We start from the raw sequence: 22,133 nt of genomic DNA on the forward strand, positions 1-22,133 counted from the left end.
GTTTGGGAGGTCAGCTCCTGCTGCACACCTTGGTAGGTTCCAGTGAGAGGCAACCTCTGCTCCAGGAGGATAACTAGGCAAATTGTGTGACACGCCCAGCTTGCCTGGGGGCACAGAAAAAAGGCCACCATTGCTTCTTTTCCCTGGTGATCTTGCAAGCCCAGTCACTGAGCAGGTTCACACAATGTAATAATAAGCCATCAAGTCAGGGGTCGCTTGACATGCTTCTTAAATCCAGCCAGAGTTCACAAACTATATTACTGGGTTCAGGCAGCACAATAAGCCACTCCTGGCTTATAAGACACCATAGTTTATCATCTTGCATGAAACCAGTTGGAAGTTGTATATCCCATTTAAATGCTGATTGGCAGTCTATACATTTGCTTGAATTCATGGGTTACATATACTTGAAAGTAAACCCATTCTTAAGTGCATGGCTGTCAAGGTATGTAATTGCACTAAAGCTGAGAAATCAGAGATGAAAATGAATACATATTCCTGTATATTGGTGAACTTGTCCTGTTCCTCTCTCCAATTAAACCTCAAAGCAGCTCATGTAGATGTTGCAAAATTTCTGAGGTCATGTTCCACTTGAAAAATCAAAGCAAAAACCACAGGAAGAGGGCTTATTTATATTTTCAGTAACCTGGACTGATTTTCCCCCTTTTATTCATTTTTTCCACATAAATTACACAAACACGTTAGAAAATGAGTACACAAAAAAGAAAACATCTTATAAGTGCATAAATTAAAAACAAACCTATGGATGCATTTCAAAAACTCACTGAAAATATGTTTTTTTTCTGATAAATTGTCTGATCAGCTCTGTGTACCATCTGATTTTAAATGGCAGTGATGCTTAGGTTAAAAGTAACTGAAAACTATATACTGTAGATATCTTTATATATTCTTGAAGTTTCCTATAAGAAGTGCTTAAATTAATAACAAGCTTTTCCTCAATACAAAGAAAAGAAAATTGTGGAATTGCTGGTCAGGAAATGGAAAGAGAAGCGTTCTTTTTTCCCCAATGCAAAGCTGACTTCTTGAGCAAAGGTAAATAAAATATTGAACAATATCATAAATGATACCAAAATAATCCATCAAGGGAAACTGCATTACTCCTGCAAAAATGCTACAAATGCCTCAGAGTTATTAAAATATAAGTTGATCAATGCAGAGTCTGGTAGCCAGGGAAACTGTTCACAGCCTTCACACAACGGTTTGTAATGTGACATTTACATTCAACAATAATTCCTGTTTCTTTCCTTCAGCTGGGAGAGAATAAGTAAAAGAAAGGAGGCCCAAATAATTCATCTGTGAAAATTAAAATAAAGAAGTGGCAAATCTTGTTTGTTTAATCTCGATGTCTTTGGGGCAACGGGCCCCGGCAGGGGTTGTTAGAAGACATTTCTAATTCTCCATCAAACTGGAATAGTCATTTTGCTTTAAAATGATCCATCTAAAACATTTATATGAGAGGAGAAATCCTATGTTGCCAGCAAACTGAATGATCTGAATCTTGCAAATGCCTGTTTTCTCCCTAAAAGAGTCTTACAGTATCTGGTCTTACAAGCTCAAAGATAAATGACAGTGATGCCCTTTCTTAGCATATTCTGAGGGATCATCATGCAGGCATTTTACTCACTAACAGAGTATTAGCTTGCAGGGGACATTGTCCAATTGCAGGTTCATTCCCTCTATGGGCAATAGATCTTCTTCCACTAGCAGTGTTGAAGAAGGCTGGGGATTTTGTAAAACAACCGTCCATGCATAAGCAAAGTGCCATGGCTTCACTCACAGGCAGAAGCTACAGAAGTAACGCTGGTGATCTTGGTCGAGTCATCTGACCATGGCTGGAGGTTCTGCAGGGCAAAGAGGGAAGAGTTGTGAACACAGATGGGGTCTGCTTGGATGGGCTGATTGATGGTCTTCTGAAAGGCCTCCTGCTGGAGCTGCATGAGGATGCGATTGGCTTGCTGCCTCTCTGCTTCCCGCTCCTCTGCAGTTTGCCGCCTGGGAGAAATATGCAGATCAGATCAGATTTCAGCTGCACAACAAAAAGCAAATGAAAGTAGAATTTGTAGACATCCCTTCTTTTAAAAAGTTGCTCCTTGTTCCAACATATCACAAGCTCAGCTCACGTAATAAAAGTTCCAGATATCTGCAGGTGAGTAAGCATGTGTGATAGAAAAATTCCAAGGACGTCTTCCAGAGCAAGCAAAGCCAAGCAGCCACATCTCCAGCAACCCCCTCCCAATGGTTATACCAAGGAAGCTCCCCCCCCCCCTCTCCATTAATCCCTCCAGGCTGGCAGGAAACCCAGAAAATAATTCCTGCTCCCACCTTTGAGCCCACCTCACTGGGTTGTTGGCAGGTGCTAAAGGCAGAATCTCTTGTTTGTATATTAAGTGTCTCGAAGGAGATCTGGCCTGTTCACCCTCCTGAATTTCCAGAGATAAAAACTAGAGTAAGTTTGCACAAGATATTCTCCTTGAGTGCATTTATGAACCACCTGTGTATTAATTAACCTATGCTGTACTAAATGTCAGATGCAGATACTCTGTGAATGATTAAGTCCACTTTTAGTAGATAGTATAGAACTATATCATACAATTTGTATTATTCTATACTATATAGTTCAATTAGTATTTATTTGTTTTACAGCCTGTAGCCTTACATTTCATCCATTGTTTTCCACTGATTTAAAGAAATATGTCCTTTTGACAGAGCTCTGGGGTTGATTCAATTTCTTTGTCTTGCTATAAGACCTGGTCTTACCCACTTTTGCCTAGGTTGGGGGTCTCCAACCTTATGCCCATGGACACCACTCCAGATGCCTACTAGGCTCCTGTCTCTCCTGATCTCAATTTTATTTGTTTCTAAATTTTACTTTAACTGGGAAGCTGACATGCTGGAAAAATGGCCCTCCAGCACTATTTTTATTTGCATTCATCAGTTTTCTGTTTGGCAGCTCAGAACTCACCTCTGCTTTGTAGTTAGGTTCTTGAGAGAACTCCTTTTCTTTTAGTCTCAGCAGCGGGCCTTCACAGAAATAATGCCTACCATGACACAACCATGTTATGAGAGTGTCCACAAAGCACTCTCAACTTTCCATTGTACACACCACCCCAAAAACTTTGGGAACCCTGGCCAACCCATTCACCTATGCTCCAAGTTAAGAGCAGGTAAACAGGAATAACAAGGCTAACTCTGGCTGGTGGAGATTGGCAGGTCTCACAAACAATATTTCCCTACTCTTTTCGCAAACTGCAGATTCTCAGTCCGTATTATCTCAGCTGCCGTTTCCATTGGTGGTCAGCCAGATGCCTCCAGGAAGCCCTGACACAGACATCTTGCCTCTGAACATGGAGGTTCCATTAACTCTCATAGGTAATGCCCACTGATAAACCTGTTCCTCTTCTAACACCATCTAAACCCATAACCATTGCAGAGGCAGTACTTTCCTAAGTGACTTGTGCATTGTGTGTAGAAACACTTTCTTTTCTTTGTTTTCAATAAGAGAGCTGGAAAAAATGGAGCAAAAACAAACCACAGTTCCTCTAAGAGTGCCTACACCACTGAGAAACTACTTCTTGTCCCTGAACAGACGAGTCTATAGGATTGCTTCCTGTCATCTATCTCTCTTCTTTTAAAAGAAATGAAGTACAGTACACTGAAGACAAGGCTTCAGTAGGATAGAAAAAATTAAACCTGCCATTTGAAAGAAAAGTTCCACGGAGAGCTTCCCTATGGTTGTAACCACGTGGAGGAAATAACAGTTGCCCTCAATACTCTGACATTATTTCCTAATGGCAACATGCCTGGTGACAACAGTCCTTTTAAAAAAGTGCTGTGCTCTAAATCTGAGCGAGATTCAGATGTGTGCCACTGGGTTCGTGGGATCAGATTTCCCACCGTCTCCTCCCCACAGCAGCTCCTCCAGAAAGGCTTCACAGTGTTGTAGTGTCCTGTTGAACGTCCGGAGCCATGATAGGAGGGGAAAGGTGTCCACCAAAGCAGCAGAGGCAACTTCTAGCAGTAGAGTCCTTCCATCTATTGAAAGCAGATCCTGGGTCCAACCTCAAATCACAGTACCTGACCAATAAAGTTATTTCCATCATATATGACTTCAAGGGTTAATTATTCTGTCACTTAGCAGGGTAGGAATGGGGACAGAGAAAAGACTCTGAGTGGATGAAGATTTTGGCATACGTATTCACTTTCAAGATCATTCAAGTCTTTAGAAATTGGTAGCATGGACTTTAAGAACACAAATTACTTCAGTGTTGCAGTAATTGTACGCACACCACTTTTGACAATATGATATCCATACTTATATTCTTAGAGTAGGTCCATTGAAATCAATGGGCTTTCAGATGGCCAGGGGGCACTACTCCAAACTTAACTAAGTCTGGATTTAGCCCCATAAAGCCAAGGAGCAACAGAAGGTAAATTCTGCAAAATAAGTCACAGAAAGTAAGTACAAACATCACAGAATATATGTTGTCCAAGGCAAAGGTAGTGAAAGAAGGTAAATTTGCAATTGCAGCAGCAGATGGTGCAGAAAGATGGCATCATCAGTCAATAGATTTTCTGTGTCAAGAGTACAGGATTGGTTCACAAACATTACTTGAATCTAACTCTCTAAATTCATGACTAGGCAAATGGGCAGGGATGTCCCCTACCATACACCAACTGAAAGGGCATGGGGATCTTTAAAGGAAGGTAATTTGTGAGTAGAAAAGATGTAGATGAACTGAGGCCTCAGTGAGGTTTTTTCCGAATGACATTTAAGAGGATTTTCAAAATATTTGTTTTATAAACCTTCAAAGTATTATGTTAGGGTTGTGCATTAATAAACTAACTGCACTATTGGTACAGGGCAAAGAGCCCTTAGTATAAATGTAGCAAAGTGATTTATTGTGGCATAAAATCATGGTTATGACAGTGCATAAGCCAACCTCCCCAGGATGGCGCCCTCTAGAAGACCTACAATCCCCATTCGGAATCAGTCATGTCAGTTCAGGGATGATGGGGTTGTAGTCCAACACATCTGGAGGGCACCCGTAAGTGTGTAGGGCAGGTGTGTCATAAACTATGGACTGATTTATCAACGACATAAGATTTCATGAAAGCTATTCATGAAAGCTCATGTCATCACAAGCCCTTCTCAACCTTAATCATCGCCTGGATGTCCATGGACTTGCATCCGCTTCATAATATGCAGGTCTATGCAGATCCTGCATAGACCTGAGTAGGCAGGTCTATGCAGCGCCACCTCCAGGATTTTGCGCAAGGCACCCTCCATGGGCCCTCCGTCAGTGTGTCTGCTTTCTCAGCATCATTGCCCGCTATTGCTCCCTATGCCTTTTCTCATCACTGTTGCCACTTGCTTGTCTGGCAGGCAAAAAGCCCAGGCCATCTCCTGCTCTCCTTGTCACCGCCATTCTTTGGCTGAACCAAGGAGAGGTGAGCAAGGAGGCTGAGATGGGAAAGAGGAGGAGCAACTCTTAGAGGCCCTGGTCAGTGGACCCTGCTGAACTGTGGCTCCTCAACAGGTACGCTACCATTTCTGCCTTTAATGCAGACCACAAGTCTATATATACCCCATTCAGGAGATTGTCCAGGTGAAATAGACTGAATTCTAAAAAGATCATATGCCACATGTTTACTAATCCTACCAAGGGTTGCTAAGATTCTTACTCGCCTTTTCTCAACGCAAACATATACAGTGTAAACTTACAAGTTGCCTCTTTTATATGCTGGCTTGGATTCAGATGTAGGTATGTGCAGTCAAGCAGGTGGGAGGAGGCTTCCCTGCATATGTGACACTGAGGGTCAGGGGACCCTAGTGAATGGGGTGAACTCTGGTGTAGGAAAGATCTGCCTGAAATCAGGCAGAAGCATCTTCTGTGAATGGAGCCTTTCCATCCATGAAAAGCCAGTTGTCAATCCAACTGCTCTTTCTCTGGGACAAAATGAACAATTTCTGACAAGCAGCTTAGCTATAAAAGAAGGCTCGAAGAAGTTGGAGCTCAGGCACAGAAGAAAAGACACACCAGCTAGCCTACCTCCCCCAACATGATGTAGAGTTAGGCGTAGCAGGATCCAGTACTCCCAACCTTAGGTCAGAATGGTTTAGATTTAAGGACAGCAGCATGATGGTGGATAGGAGGGCGACACCAGATCCACACCCACTGCTTAATCATTCTCCATAGATCTCTGTCTCTCAGCCATGCATATGCATACACAAAAGCATCTGACTCCCACCCCCCACCATCTTTTTATCAACTCACTTTGAACGGCATTAGGAGGTTGGCTGATTTATTGTCTATCAATCTATCAACTCCCTCCACTTTTCTCTAACTTGGTAATAAATTGTTTGGGAAATCAGTTTACAATGAAACTATGGAAGATTCCTTTTTATTATCTTTATTGGTATTGATCTGACTGTGCTTCAGCTCATAAACCATTAGAGTTTTAGTAATGATATAAAACAGTTACTGACTGCAATGCTGGTTTAGTTTGATGTGATCCCACTAGCCCTACAAGGTTTATGGCTACAGCCGTCTAATAATGTGGCAGTGAAAAGTGCATATTTTAGCTTCTCGCAACATAAGAAAATGACTAATTCTGCTCTGGAAACCAGAATGGTTTTGGAGATTTGGAGGAGAGAAAGAGCCATGTAGTACATCAGGGCCTTATTCTGGAGATTTTTTTTTTACTCTCATTATACTGAAAAGCTAGCAGTTGCCATGATTTATGACTAGTGCTTACACTGCATTTTAAATTATGCCCCAATCTGAAAACACATTTTAGTGAGGAAAAAGTAAGTCCCAGTGAGTTCAAAGGTGCTTCCTATGGAAGTTGTTTAAGAAGGGGCATTATACTGAAAATCAAATTCAGATGTACATGTTCTAGCCACAACTAAGATGATGTTCAAGTCCCACTAATGTCCAGAAAGATATGCAGTCTAAACCTGCTGACTGCAGGGGAGCTTACTCCCAAGTAAGCCCAAGTACTACTCTTGTCATTGAAACTAGTAGGCCCTTAGAACGGCTTAACATGGGTTAGATCCTGCCTCCAAATATATGTATTATGGTTTTGCTACAGTGTAATGGACCTGAGTGTGGACTCATTAACATCATCTATTAAAACAACGTTTCCCATGAGGCGAAACCAGATGTGGTAGATTACATTTCCCATCAGTTCCAGCCACTATGGCCAATGGTGAGGAATGATTCGAGTTGTGGTCTAAAACATACAGAGTGTATCATATTGGAAAAGGCTGCTGTAAAACACAGTATTGCCATTGAAGTAATGGATGTACAAGGAGAAGCAGTTCTTTATACATTGTCCCAGGCTACTCTTGAATAATACATTCAGTGACTCACTTCCTATATCACAAAAGCTATCCTTTTAAAGCACATGTGCGCGTGCGCATGCGCGCACGCACGCACGCAGATACTGGTCCTGTAATTACCGAGCTGCTTTTAATTATATTATTTCCTTTCCTGCTGCTGCTGCTGCTGCATTCCATCTGGTGAAGCTAACAACACAGGAGCCGTGGGTCCATTTGAAGACACCTCTTAATTTAATTCATACAGACAGTAAAAACATAACGGACAAGTTTAAAGGAAATCAGCCCCACACAACTAAGAGGGAAGCAAAAGAATATTTCCTACTACCTCCCAGCTAAGCACTCGGCAACCCCATTGATTTCGGATGGATACATTTAGGCATACTTTCACTATCCCACAGAAATCAATGTGCTTTAGGTGGTAGTTCTATGGCCATTTACCCCGCAGCCCCATTGTACTCAATGGGATTCTTTCTGAGAAGACGTGTCAAATTGCACTCTTAAAACAGCAATTCCATACTAGTCTACTCAGACAAAGATCCTACTGCATTCAACGATCCTTACTCCAGTGTGCGTACAGGATCACAGCCTAAGCATGTTGACCTTTGGTTAAACTGGCTTTGTGCACGTATGCCTACAAACACGGTTACATGTGCTCGTGCGTGGGCGTGTGTCACGTGTAAAGCGTGACACGCGCCTCTAAAGCGCCTTCCAATCATTCTCTAAAAAAAAAAAGTTGTATGTATAATGCACCAGCTTTCCTTCTGCCACAAATTTATTCCTGATGCATATTTAATAACTCTTTTGAATTAGTATATAAAGCCCCCCCTTTTGTGTCGCTGGTGTTTATAATTAAGGTAAACAGATATTAATTTCGGTCCGGGGCATTTTTCTCAGCAACAGTACTTGGCTGGCGAAAGGTGCAATTTGTCAGGGAGAGAAAGAGAGACAGCACGGACCTGAGCCAAGGCACGAAAAAGGCAAACGGGCCACGTGGCCTCCTCCAATTTGTTTCCCGGTCGCGACGGGGAGGCAGGCCCTGGGCCGCGCTCTTCCACGGAGCCGCCGCCGCCGCCGCCGCCTTCCCTGCAAAGAGGCAAACTCCTGCAGCGCTTCCTAGGGCCAGCATCCAGCGTCTCCCGGGACAAGGCGCATCCAGGCGCAAGAGGGCTGGGAGTCAGTAAGAAAAAGCAGCATTTGTCCCGGCTAAAGCAAGTTAGTTCCAGCAACTAGCAGGGCAATCCTATGGGCGCTCAGCTCACCCAGAGGTAAGGTCTACTGGGCTCCGTACGACTGCGTGCGCAACTGAGGCCTAAATCCCAGTGCAATGCGTAAGATTGTGCATGAGCCGCGGCTAAGTTCCCTTTTTTTGGCTGGGAGTAATTCCCGTTGAACTCATCGGGCCTAGCACAGCTAGACTCGTACCGCAAAGCCGCACTCTTACACCCGCGATGGCTTGCCTCCGCGTAAGCGGGCACAAGGTCGTGTTGCACCTTGGGTCGGAGTCCATTCATTCCTATTAGCGTCGACGGCCGAGCTCCATCCATCTGCGGGTCAGTAAAATATAACAGATCCTAGCGACACGGGCAGTGTTAGTCTCGCCTCAGTCCCATTCCTGTCAATGGATCTACTTTAAGTAGAACTAACATTGGTTGCACTCCAAAGGGACTTCTGTTTGTGGGATATCTCTTCCTTCCTCTCCTAACGCTTTTACTGCCCGAGGGAAAGCATCGCAAATGCACGACTAGTAATCAAGAAAGAAACTCATTTAGTCACCCCCCCAGCCACCCTCCAGCGACGGATGTCCTGCCTCAGACTGATTTTTCAAAAGTTATATGCCCCCCCCTTTTCTTAAGCCGATGGTATTATTTAAGGAATGGATTCCACTTTACGTAGTTTATTCTATAGTGATATTGTCAGATCTTTTTGAAAGGGACTGTTTTGTCTTAACATTTATCCTTGCGAGCCTCCAGAGGAGGGGGAGAGAAAGATTGATCTGGACCCGAGGAATAATTTGCTACCCCTGGCTCGTTTTTCAGGCGTAGGGAAAAAAGGAGGCTCCGTGGCCGGGCCTTCCCTTTCCTGGCTTCCAAAGCTGGACTGTTAATGGCAGAAGTAGTGCAGTTCCTCCTGAATTAACCTGTCCCTTTCTTAGCCTGTGATCTGAACACACAAAGAGGAAGGAGGAAGACCCATTTGGATACACTGGGAAGACTTGCTTGAGTAAGCAGTCCATGGACTTCAACCCCTCTCAACTCCAGCCACTGGCTTATGACCTGAGCATCTTAAAGTCCTGCCTTCCCAGGAAAGTGCTCCTTCCTGATGTTTTGTTTGTGGTACTGACCTCACAGAATCCTCCCCCCAGAGAAGCATATCAGTCTTTCCTTTGGCTCAGTTAAGGATTGTCTTAATGAGCTTGCTCACATTCCTATTTTCAATTTGTAATGTGAATTGTTATTTGATTTATGCTATTGGTCTCAGATTAATTTTGTATTTTATTGGGGGGATTCTTGTTTTGTTCTATGTTATTTTCATATATATTTTAGAAAAAAGTTGGATACAAATAAAAATAAATCAATAAACATAGGCCCTTTAAGTACAGCATGTCACATGTAGGCTATCAGACCAACTCGAAAGTGGATTACTGTTACACGTGTGTTCCTGAAGATGGTACATGTTCAAGTAAATCTAATTAAATTAATTATATTTCTACACTGCCCATCATCCAGAAGGCTCCCTGGGTGGTTCACAAGTTCTCACATTCAGATGCAGAGAATCATTCCACTGAGCTTTTAGAAGAACTAGAGGAAGAAAGATGGCTCTTTCCTGTATTACAAGTTAAACCTAGTATGAATGACTTACAGCACAATGGTAAGTGTGACTACTGAAGGAGCAAGTCCCATTGAATTCAGTAAGGTTTACTCCCAGGTAAGTGGGTGCACCTTTGCAAACCTAATATGATTTCTGGAATACTTTGGAACTATATAAGTTCTTAAAGCAGATTACTATTATTTTTAAAATGAAACAAAAGCCACCCAGCAATAAGACAATCAAAAAGGAACTAGAAAGTATTTTTCATGCAATTGATTCCAGTGGAAAGGAAATAGCACAGCAATTAACATTTTTTCCTTGTTCTAAGTGAAGAAAGGGATGTATGGATTGATCCCATCCACCAGTTAACTCTTTTGCTCAAACCACATAGTTTAAGGCACTTGGATCATTAAAAAGTCTTCTTAAAACAGGGAGCAAGACATGTGCCCCCAAATAGTTACCCTGTGCTTCCTGGTCACAAAGAGCTACTTTAGTGCACACACAGCCTAACATGTACTGAGTGAAATTCACACTTAGCCATGCTTCAGGTAGACCAATTGAAATCAGCTGGACTTGTGTCAGGACTGAGTCTCATTGATTTCAACAGATTTACCCAAAACATAACTAAGTCTGGATCTAAACCACTAATATTAAGAAAGTAAAAAAAGATTTGTGTTTACATTTGTTCAAAATTAGTGATATTAATCTTACCTCTACTCAATTGGTGGTGGGGAGATGTAGTTGATGGAATTTGTAAACCTGACTCTTGAATTGCAGCCAAAGTATAGCCTCCTTAGCCTTCTACAACCAGCACTGAGGTGCAGGAGAAGCACTGGCACAAAATATACCTAGGTATATTTTGGGGTCCCTTGTAAATTGTACCTCATTACAGTGGCTGGCATTGCAGGACAGAGCAAGAGAAACCCCACCTAGAACTGTCCTAGGCAGTAAAAAGTTGGATAGCCTTCAAGCAGGAGGAGCCTCTCCTACGATTTAGGAGAGGAACCCCGTCTATCAGCAGTGGGTGTCTACCCTTGCCTTTACTATCATGCAATTCAAGCTACAGGGAAGTACACACACACAAGCAGTCCAAATGGACACTGACTTGTTCTATTAAAATGGTTTCAGTTGCAATAAATGAATAATTTTGAAATGTCTCTGTGTGTGTTGAACACAGCTTCTTTTAAGAATTGTTTTCTATTTAAATGGGAACATGAACATGAACCCAAGTCTTGCCTTAATTTTATCTTTCACATGGTTAGCTCAACCACATTCAGGGATGGCTCAGTCAGCAAATGTAAGACTTTTGAAGGAACTGCAGAATTGCAAAAGGAACTCCCCCCTGTCTCCCCTACACACACATTCATCTTCAAATCTTTAAGAAAAGCCTTAGGAACAAGGGTTTCACTAAGGTTTAAACTCTTTGTCATTTCCCCACCCCCTGCAAATCATGGTCTTGAACTTGAAGAACTTCAAGCCACTTCCAAGCATCTGAATATATCTGTTTAAATGGGGTTGAGACCTGAAATGTCCTTCATGTTGTGAAAACTCAACACCTTAGGAGAATAAGGATACCATAAAGAGATCTGTAATTCTAGTTAAAGAACGATTGGCCTTCACTTTCTATACTCACAGTAAAAGCAAGTTTTGCCCTTTTTGCGACTGCTTAAAGATCAGGAGACCCCAAATCACTTTTTAAAAACGTTTTAAACAAGTGTACATTAAGGTTCCAAGTATGCATACTGGATTAATCTGTTATAAAAGGATATTAATACATGACCCCCTGTTGGTTATTTGAAACTTCTTGTGATGGAAATACTGCTTCTTCTGTTAAAACTAGAAACTGGGTTATTCCATTAAGAGACTCCAATTCAGTTCTGGTTTCTCATGGGGCTGTGGGAACCATACAAACACTTTCTTTCCAGCAAACCACTTACTCCATAGGAACAGTGGGCTGCCTGGGCCCTGGGCATCTAGGCGCTTAGCAGTGCAGCAGCCTATGGAAGTGCTCTTAGGTAAAGAGTGAATTAGTGCCCAGGAGTGTACAGAATATGGACTGGAGTCAAGCTGCTGGCCGCTGGTCCTCAGATGCCCAGTGGTGATGTTTTTCCTTCGCTAGGATTAGACTGGATTGAATCTAAGAGCCTTCTCCAACCCAGCACCTTCCAGGACTACACGTCCCATCACCACAACCTCTGCTGGTGTTGTTGGGGCTGAGGGAGCTTGTAATCCAACACATTTGGAGGAAACCTACCACTTTGCCCTGGATAATTTTTCACATTCATGAAAAAAATGACAGCTCGCTTTCTACACTAATATTAGAGAAGAAGTAGTCCCAAACTGCATCCCTGGCAAAGCCGTCTTGGCTCAGACCTGTTCTGTGCTGGCAGACAAAGGCTGGGAAAGAATCTCCCCAGGGACTTGGCGGGGGCTCAAAAGCCTTCACTCACTTCCTAAGGCCGGATGTCCTGTCCACCTTGCGGGGCCCACTCCATACAAAGATTCTTCAGGGTTTGTTCCTGCTGCCACTAGGATGACCAACCTGACCCTGCCTTCCGTGACCAGCCCACTGGCTCTCTCTCCAGCTTTTCTGAAGCAATGTGAAAACTGCCTAGTCCACGGGGGACTTGGGGCTGGAGCCAGCATTCCCTTCTCCCCCACTGATTCTGCTCATCACAAGCTTAAAATAGGCCACTGGAATTTCTGGCTTCCAGTGTTGGGCAACGGTGAGACAGCGGCTGAGGAGCAACACACCTGACAATTGACCTGGCACCCAGGGGACAAGGCATCCCATCATTCCCATCTTTCCCAACATCCAGGTGGATGATCCATGCACAGGAAGACCTGCAAGCTACTGAAAAGAGCTGGGGCTCTGGGCCACAGTACAAAAAATGTACGAAAAGGTATACACTGTTTTACATATGCTGTAAATCCTGTGTGTGGGTGTGGGTTTAAAGGGCCCAGTCTCCCAAGGACATCCCTATTTGTAAAAGGAGATACATGGTCAGGCAAGTGGAGAGCATTTCATATCAGACAAAAAAAATAATACAGAATGACTAAAAGACGGGTGAGCCGAAGGTGAAGCACATGTTGCAAACAGCCAGCTAATCTGGGGATGGGTGCTGGATACCATGTGAGAGGTCCTCCGCGAGAGCCCATGGACAGCAGGGCGGTAGGGCAGGGGATCTCTCAGACAGTCAGGACTCCAATGAACGTTTTGGGGCCAAGGCCCAGCGGCCACAGACCCTCAGGCAGGGCTCCCCCCACTCGCTCTCCATCATTGTGCGATACTTGAAGTCACCGAGGTGCATAAATAACCTTGAGACAAGGAGGCTCCCACACCCAGAAAGAGGAGGAGCCACATGAGTTTATGTTGAGCAAAATATACTTAATGGAGAAGAGGTGGTGGAAGGTAGGCAGGCGGAGATAATAGATAGCTTAAACAATACCCTATGATAGATAGAAAACACATTAATAAAAAACCCTCAGGCAGGGCTCCCCCCACTCGCTCTCCATCATTGTGCGATACTTGAAGTCACCGAGGTGCATAAATAACCTTGAGACAAGGAGGCTCCCACACCCAGAAAGAGGAGGAGCCACATGAGTTTATGTTGAGCAAAATATACTTAATGGAGAAGAGGTGGTGGAAGGTAGGCAGGCGGAGATAATAGATAGCTTAAACAATACCCTATGATAGATAGAAAACACATTAATAAAAAAGTGTTATAGACATCTTTGATGATGTACATATAGAAGGATACACGTAACAGATTCTTTGATGGATTAAAAACTATTCAGGCGGATGAGTGACTCAAGCCTCAGGGTCCTAATCTATTCAACAAACCTCCTGGGCGTACCCCAGTGTACAGAGGTACATTAAACAGGGACAAAACCCTCCCATTCATCGCCGGGGAAAGATGCGGTAGTCAATACCGTGGCGCCACTGTCGCGCCACACACACAGACGCTCCAAGAATGACTCGACACAAGCCCAGCAGGCCTCCCAGTCACGATGGGCACCTTCCTGGGAAACGGGGCAGGTTCAGGCAAAGAGAAAACCCATTCCAAGACTCCACGCCCCAGCACCCCCTCTCCACGCACACCACTGCACGGACAGGGGGGAAAGTTTGCTGGGAAGTGACCCATCCTGACCTTTTGACCCCAGTTTGGAAGCTGTGAAGGAGGAGAACCCCGCTGAGCTGAACGGGGCTCAGGCCTGGCTAAGCACCAGAAGAGGCCAGGGCCAGGGGAACATCCCGCAATCCTCTCTCCACGCTGGGGGTTGCGGGGCTTCTGGCTCGCCATGCACGGGTCTGTGTCCTCCTCCTCCTCCTCCTCCTCCTCAAGCACGCCCGCTCCGCTCCCGGCCTCGCCGGCGCTCACCTCCACTTTGTCCTCCTGTTCTGGAACCACGTCTTCACCTGGGCGTCGGTCATTTTCAGGGCCTTGGCTAGAGCCGCCCGCTCGGCGGAGGCCAGGTACTTCTGCCGGTGGAAGCGTTTCTCCAGCTCGCAGATCTGCAGGCGGGTGAAGGAGGTGCGGGGCTTCTTCTTCTTGGGAGGCGTCCGGTTCTGGTAGGGGTGACCTATACGGCGTGTTACAGTGAACGGTGAGAGGGCCACTGGAGTGGGAGACAGGGCGAGCGGGGAGTGGGGGGTAAAGAAGCAAGCGGTGACATGATCAGGCGGGGCTCCACAAGCGTCGGCAGAGGACAGACGGACGGACGGACACATGGGTCGTTGAGAGAACGAGGCTGGGCGGGGGGGGGGGGAGTGGGCGGAGAGCGGGGGGAACAGAGCACAGCGGATGGGGGGGGGTCCTAGTCCCTCGAAGGCATGCCATCACCACCACCACCCCGCATCGGGAAACACACCGAGGGAAGCGGCTGGCACCTCCAAATTACTCCTCGTCTGAAGAGTGACATCCTGACAAATTCCTGGAAGGCTGTCCATGGCTACTGGTCCTGATGGCTCTTTGCTGCCTCCAGCATCAGAGCCAGTGCGCCTCTGCGCGCCAGTTGCAAGGGAACACGGGTGGGAAGGGCTGCTGCATTCGTGTACTGCTTATGGGATCCAGTGGGCAGCCGGTTGGCCCTGCATGAGGAAGTGTCAGGACTAAATGGACTTTCGGCCTGGGCCAGCAAGGCTCTTCTTACCTTCTGATGATTTGCATAGTCTGGCGTGTGTGTATAATTAAGAGTACAAATTCTAGGCACGTTCAGACAGGAAAAAGCTCCTCAACTCCCAGCATTCCCCTGCCATCTGCAAGTGCTGGAGCTGTGGAACTTCTTTCTGCCTAAACACGAACAGAGTTTTGCCCTCATTTATTTATTTACATACTTGTATTTATAAGCTTGGCCAGTCCCAGAGTCTCTGGGTGGGTAAGCACTCATTTGCAAAACAACACGGATCAAATAAACTGTCAATGGAACCAAAGTCCCCTTGGACACTGCCAGGGCTTCAGTCCCAGCCCACGAGCGCTTCGGAGGATCGGGACGGAAGCTCAAGCGGGCTCTTGGGAGAGGAGGCAGCCTTCAAGCTTGTGGGGTCGACTCTGTTTTTCACTCGGATCCCAAAGTCCATCTACCAGGAATAGTGCTGTGGGGGGCAAATCACACCCTTGACATGCAATCGTACGCATGTTCGCTTGTAGGGTAAACCCGCCCTCAGCAAGCGAGATTCAAATTGCAGCCTTGGATAGAAGGAAGCCGAGTGTCCCTGAACCAATGCTCCTCCAGGAATTTCAGTGCGTGCATTAAAAAAAGAGCTTGCCCTTCTCTCGCACAAATTTCCATCCCTGGTCCATCCCTGCCCACCCCCAGGATGACTTCATTTTAGAAGCCAGGGTGGCGGCGTGGTCAGAGCGCTGGGCTTGGACTGGGAACTCTAGTTTCCGCTCGGCCAAGAAGCTGACTGATGACTCCGTGCCAGTCACTGACTCTCAGACTAACGCACCCCCTGTGTGGTTGTGAAGATAAAATGGCAGTGAGGAGAAGGATTACATAAGCAGCCTTGGAATCCATGAAAGAGAACAGTGGAATAATAAAAACATCTCTCTCACACACGTATTTATTTATAATTTTGTGTTTGGTAGTAGTAGGAAGCCTTCTAGAGGTGGCGATTGTTAAACAATTGAGATTTCAGAACCCTTCTGGATATCCTGCAAAATCACCCCAAAATTTACCAATGGAGTTGGATTTACCCTCTCCTCTGCCAGGGAAGGAATGGGCCCTTGAGCATGGAAAGCAGAATTTCCATGTTCAAAGGCCCGTTTCCACAAGTGTGCTCAGCCACACGCTCCTACCCACCACGCACGCCCCCTTCAGCAAAACTTTTAGAAATGGCTTATAAGGCACTTCGCACCCTTTAGAGCAAGCCGCAGGATATCTCGTTCCTTTGTAACAGATGGGGGAAGGATGGGTGAGGAAGAGATTCCTGGAAAGAGCTGCTGATTTGGTAAAGGTACGTTCACTTTGGGGAGGGTTCAGGTTCCTCCCTCTCCCTGCCCCCACCCCATGCCACATCCAAAGCGGAAATAACCAGGAGAGCCAGATTTGAAGGCAAAGTAACTGGTGAAATGAGGATCATCCCGGGTCCAAGGGGTACTGCTGTTGTTCACTAATAAAACACTTAACTATACGAGGGTGAGTGCTCTTATTGGCCCAAAGGCCTTGGTGAGGCATCAGCGCTAGGGAACGGGCAACAACATTCATTCTGGCCTGGCAACAGTCACAAAACGCAAATCAATGCCAGCCGTTTATTTACGACGACCCCATTGCAACAAGTTCGAGCTTTTTTTTTTTTTTGCTGCGATCCCAGGCTTTGATTCTGCAAAGCCCTCTGTAATGCTGGCTTTCACACAAAGTGTTCAGTTTATGCTTCTTTTCGCTGAAATGTATCGCCGCAAGTAAAATTAGGGCTCTGATCAGCCGTACCTGGAAGCAGATCCCGCTGAAAGCCAGCGAGACGCGCTTCGAAGTAAACACGGCTTGGAAACCTGCAAAGCTTTGCTCGAGCGCTTGCAGAAGAAAGGGAGCAGCAGGTAAGTTGTGCATTATCAAGGGTTTCAACGGAAGCACACTTAACTTTGGGAAATAAGTGCTATTAAACGTACTGGGACTTACCTCTGAGTAAGCATGCCCAAGACTGCGCTGTAATTAAACGTAAACACCCGCGCAGCCTGAGGCTTTCTGCTTCTACTCAAAGGTAAGTCTCACTGAATTCAATTGAATTCATGCCAGAGTTCATGCCTCGAATCGCAACCATAGTGGGACTTGTTTAAACAAATATGCATAGAATTCTGGACACATCTCTCTCTTGCCTTCTCTCCAAGTTTCTGCATTTTTCTGTATAGATAATTGTATTTAATAATGCAAGTGGATGGAATTTACACTGATTTATGTAGTGCTTCCAGGCCACAGGAAAAACTGCTATTTATCTATTTCCACCACCACCCACAAGAGAGGCAGGGTTGCATTTAAATGAGAAAGTAGAAGATAGGCATTAACAATATAAGCTGGGCCATCAAGAACAAAGCCCAGTTCCCCCAAACTGCTTCCAGTGAACACTTTCTGTAGGCAACTAATTTAATTTTAACATTTTCCATTCTGGCCTACTTCCAATCCTTTCATTTTCAGGTCTTATTAGCTCAAAATGTTATGTGATCTTTTTTTAACAGAATCCTCTGATTTGGGGATTTCCTAGTGGAAACTAAAATAAGAAAATAGAAAATTCATCTGTTCCACCAAGTGTCTCTAAGAAACAATACCAAAATCATTTTTAGGGTAAAACATTATTAGGCCAAACCAAATATCATAAAATACGTGAACTGTTGAGTTTTTCGGTCCATGCACACTATTCTTAATGGAGGATCTCTGGTTTATTTTGCTTTGTTTTTCATTATTGCTAACAGGGCTACCTTTTGCTAAGAAAATAGAAATCCATTTGTCTTGGTGTCTCCTATTTGGATCATTGCTCATAAGGAATTTATTTTCCTAAATATTTGTACCCAAGGATAATATTATATTAAAGCTATTTGCACTGAAAATGAAAAAGGTTGATTTAAGAGTTGGTTATGGGGAGAAAATACATGCAGTTGAGTTTTGTCTCTGATTTGAAGTTCTGGCAGCATTCTGTTTAATGGGACATTAATATATCTTATTCCTTATTTTATTCCCCAGATCCCTGGTATTTTCAGGGGCAATATGTCTGTTAACTGTACGTAAATATGTAAGTTCTACAGGAATTTTTTAAATTAGGGAATTGGGGTGGGGTGGGGGTTGGAAGCAGAAGGGAGGTGGGACTGCATTTGATTTGGGTAATTGTATTCTCACTCCCCTGGGACATCTGAATTATCACTTATACTTTAGCGGCAGCAGACTCATTCAAAGAAAACAGGTTCTTCAAAATACCTTTATTTGATTTCTTTATGTTTTATTTAGGTTCATTCCTACACACGCTTTCCAGGAAATAAATCATACTGAGTTTAGTAAGGCTTACTTCTGAATATTTTGGGGAGAGAAAGGATACAAATCTTATCAGACAATGTCCAATTGTTTGGTATATTGGGGATTTTTGATCACCTTTATTACCAGCTCCTCATTTGCACACCTGATCTCAAGCATCTATTTATTTTCTCCCAGCTTACAGAAAGGTGGATGAGAAAGGTCGAGGTAGGCCTCCTTTGCAAAGATGAGCTCTGAAGAACAAGCAAATGCTTTCAAAATACACTCATTCACACACACAAGAAATATCAGGTAGGGTGGGAGGTTATTTATGCACGGGGCACCTCTAGGGGAAAGCGATGCATTCAGAGAACCACAGAAGCCTGGTTGTAAAGCAAACTATTCTAGCTTTGCCTGGATGAGGAAGAGTGAAAATGAAAGATCGCAGTAAGTGCTATACTCTACAGCAGACAGATTATGGTTGGTTGGATCATCAGGAATAAATTCTAATCCTTATGAGTGTTTCCTGTTCTGGCACTCCCCGGAAAAATACCCTGATTCTTGTTTGCCTCCAGTTCCCGTTTCTATTTGCTATTTTTCTATTGAAGGAGATGCCAGGCCTCAATGGGCAGGATCACGACTCTTTCTGCTGAGAGAAGATTCTAACTTGTAGCACAATTTCTGCCTGCCTATTCAAAAGGAAGCTCTGTTGATTTCAGGGATAATTCTTAAGACTAGGCGCAAATTGCATTGTACTCAGTGCAGCCTTCTTCAGAATAGAGTGGTCTATATGGGATCGCACTCTCAACGGTTCCGATGTTTATCTGCCCGCCTATCTTGTTTGGGGTTCTCCAAACAGCCCCACCTGACCAGAGATAGGTACATACAAGTCTGAGGATATCAATTCCTTATCCATGCATGCGATAATGAGAACTTTATTGATGAAGTTCTGCTCTCACTGTTTATATTAAAACTGAAATATTATTGTTGCATTGTTTGAGTGAAAGGGAAGAGGCAATCCTGAATCTGTCCCGAACAGGCATTGGATTCTTGCCACTAGACCATAAACTGCCAGCTTCACTGATTCACATTTTCCATTAGGACAAGTCCAGCAATGCCAATCCCCATCTACAGATGGAAGATCACCAGGTAAGGCAGAATCCAAAAAGACATGCAACAGGGGCATTGCCTCCGTTCAGATTCTTCCTTCTCACAATATTATACATCAGCACTGTAGTAACACCATCTGGATGGAGGAAATTTCTGTATGCATGTGTTTCGTGGATGGGAACATGTGTGCGCTTGTGGATGACACTATTTATGAAAAAGAATGGTGCTGGTTTGGGTTTTCAAATCAAGTGTCCTTGAACATTAGAATATAATTTATTCTTTCCATATTATAATTGAACTATAATGCAAGTTTTAGAAACCTAGCTATTTTAGTAAATTCAGATGCATATCTTACAATAACATTACCATTCATCTTTAAATGTCTTGGCTACACTATATGTTGCTATAGAAATGATTATTATAACATTTCCAAGAAATGCATGTGTCACACCTTCAGGGTGTGTGTGTGTGTTTCCTGTGAGGGAAAATCTCACTACATCATGAATGATTTATTTATATACTGGGAAAGAATTGTACTATTGCCGGAGGGGAGGGGGGGGGAGGTTGGATCCTCTTACTAATGTAAAAATAATAAATATTATTTTTTACCCATATCTGTCAGCTCAGAATTTAAGTACCTCTGAATAACTGACCAATGGCTGCAGAAGCGGCTTATTTGTGCGCCAATTCATTTCGCGCGAAAGCATTTTAACAGCCCGAGGTGGTGAAACCCTAAGTTTTCGTGCAAGTGCCAACCCATTTAGACCCTCGCGGCTCCACTGTGGCCAAGCATCGTCCCGATCCTAACGCTAATCAGTCGAGGCGCTTGACCGCTGCCCGGGAGAGCGCCACCCCCAGCGGGCACCCGCGCCTAACGGGCCGCCGCGACTCTGCGACCCATCCGCCCGCGCGGGTGCTCGGCCCTGCCCAGCGGGGCTGGCCAAGCGCTCGCACGCCGCGCCCGGGCCCGCCGGCTTCCCGCCCCGTCCCGTCCCGTTCCGCCCCGTCCCGCCGCCGAGCCGGGGAGCCTTGCGCGGGGGCCGGGGCCGCCCGGGCGCCAAGCGGGGGAAGCGGCCGCCCGCCTGCCCGCCCGCTCGCTCGCTCACCTGTGAACCTGTCCTTGGTGTACCGCCTGTTGCTCTCCATCCAGGGGAACGTCAACCCCGTGAGGTTGTTCACGGACGGGACGGTGGGCATGGCGGTGGAGAGCGGCTGGTGGACGCCCCCGGCCAGGGGTCTGTGCGCCGGGACGCGGATCACGCCCCCGGCCGAAGCGAGGCTATTCCCGTTCATGGCCCCGACCCCCAGGTTCATGTTGTAGGAGCCCGCCAGCGAAGCCATGCTGCAAGCCCCGCCGTTGGTGTACGCTCCGGCCGAGGAGGACCCCCCTCCGCCGCCGCCGCCGCCGCCTCCGCCGCCTCCGCCGCCGCCGGCCGAGCCGTAGTGGCCGGCCATGGTGTTGTACGCGCTGCTCACCACGCATCCCCCCAGGCCGTAGTCCGCCGCCTCCTGCAGCCGCGCGCTCGAGATCATGCAGCTGCCTTGGTCCGGGTTGTTGAGGATCTGGTCGATTCCGAAGCTGATGGGCTCGGCGTGGCTCTGGTGGAGGTGGTGCGCCCCTAAGTGATCCATCCTGGGCCGAGAGCCACCCCGAAGAGGGTGACTTCCCCCCCTCCACCAGCACCACCACCGCCACCGCCACCCACCTCCTCCTCCTCCTCCTCCCTATTCCAGGCTGGAGATTTTTAAAAAATACGCGCAGCTTTCCTGGTCTCGCTTCACTTGCTCCCAAAGAGGTAAAAAAGGAGGATGGAAGTGGAGGGAGGAAAAGCTGGGGGGAGGGGAGGGGGGGAGGGAGGGGAGGGAGGCTGGTGTGGGGGGAGGTACGCGCCCGTGGGCTCCCTCGCTCGCCTTGCTGCAAGGGCATCAATCACGTTAGCCAAAAGCCTGGCGCTGCTAGGCCCTGCTCGCCCATTGGTTGGAACCTGGAGAAGCTGGATGAATGACAACGGAGAGAGAAAGAAGAATGAGGGAGGGAGGGGAGGAGGAGGAGGAGGAGGAGGAGGAGGAGTTGTTTCTCTCCTAGCCAAATCCAAGCGGGGAGCCCCGGCAGGCAGGCTGACAAGCACCGATAGACCGTGCGAAGTCAGGTCTACTACGCCGTACAGGCATTGCGCCCGGCCTCTTGGAGAGATGTGATGGGGGAACTGGCTAGCTCTTGTACCTTTGCTCTGTTGCACAAGCCGCTGGCCCCTGGGGAAATTGTCCACAGCATCACAATTCTGTTTATTGTTAATGTTAAGCACTGGAGACTCATCGGGACATAGAGCGCCTCGGACTCCACTCCCTCGAAAATGCTGGCCCCCCAAAACAGTCTGAATGCCTAAGCATAAAACTCCGATGGCCCCTT

At 45.9% G+C, this 22,133-nt stretch overlaps 1 protein-coding gene across 1 annotated transcript; it reads right to left on the reverse strand.

Annotated features, from left to right (window-relative positions):
* Positions 1-1,790: 1,790 nt before the first annotated feature.
* Positions 1,791-21,355, reverse strand: TLX1 (T cell leukemia homeobox 1). The gene is made up of 3 exons (XM_044450238.1): positions 20,830-21,355; positions 14,554-14,755; positions 1,791-2,013 (listed from the first exon to the last, which is right to left on the reverse strand). The coding sequence occupies exons 1-3, from the start codon at positions 21,353-21,355 to the stop codon at positions 1,791-1,793; spliced, it is 951 nt and encodes a 316-aa protein (XP_044306173.1).
* Positions 21,356-22,133: the final 778 nt, after the last annotated feature.

Source organism: Varanus komodoensis, unplaced genomic scaffold (genome assembly GCF_004798865.1).
Source record: "Varanus komodoensis strain SLA01 unplaced genomic scaffold, ASM479886v1 scaffold1, whole genome shotgun sequence".
Taxonomy (NCBI): domain Eukaryota; kingdom Metazoa; phylum Chordata; class Lepidosauria; order Squamata; family Varanidae; genus Varanus; species Varanus komodoensis.

What these genes read in the sequence shown, in the direction of transcription:
- TLX1 (XM_044450238.1), bottom strand. Translation starts at nt 21,355, where the DNA reads ATGGATCACTTAGGGGCGCACCACCTCCACCAGAGCCACGCCGAGCCC. An exon ending in CACCAAGGACAGGTTCACAG is followed by an intron (nt 14,756 to 20,829) that starts GTGAGCGAGCGA and finishes CACGCCGTATAG; the next exon opens with GTCACCCCTACCAGAACCGG. An exon ending in AACAGGAGGACAAAGTGGAG is followed by an intron (nt 2,014 to 14,553) that starts GTGAGCGCCGGC and finishes TATTTCTCCCAG; the next exon opens with GCGGCAAACTGCAGAGGAGC.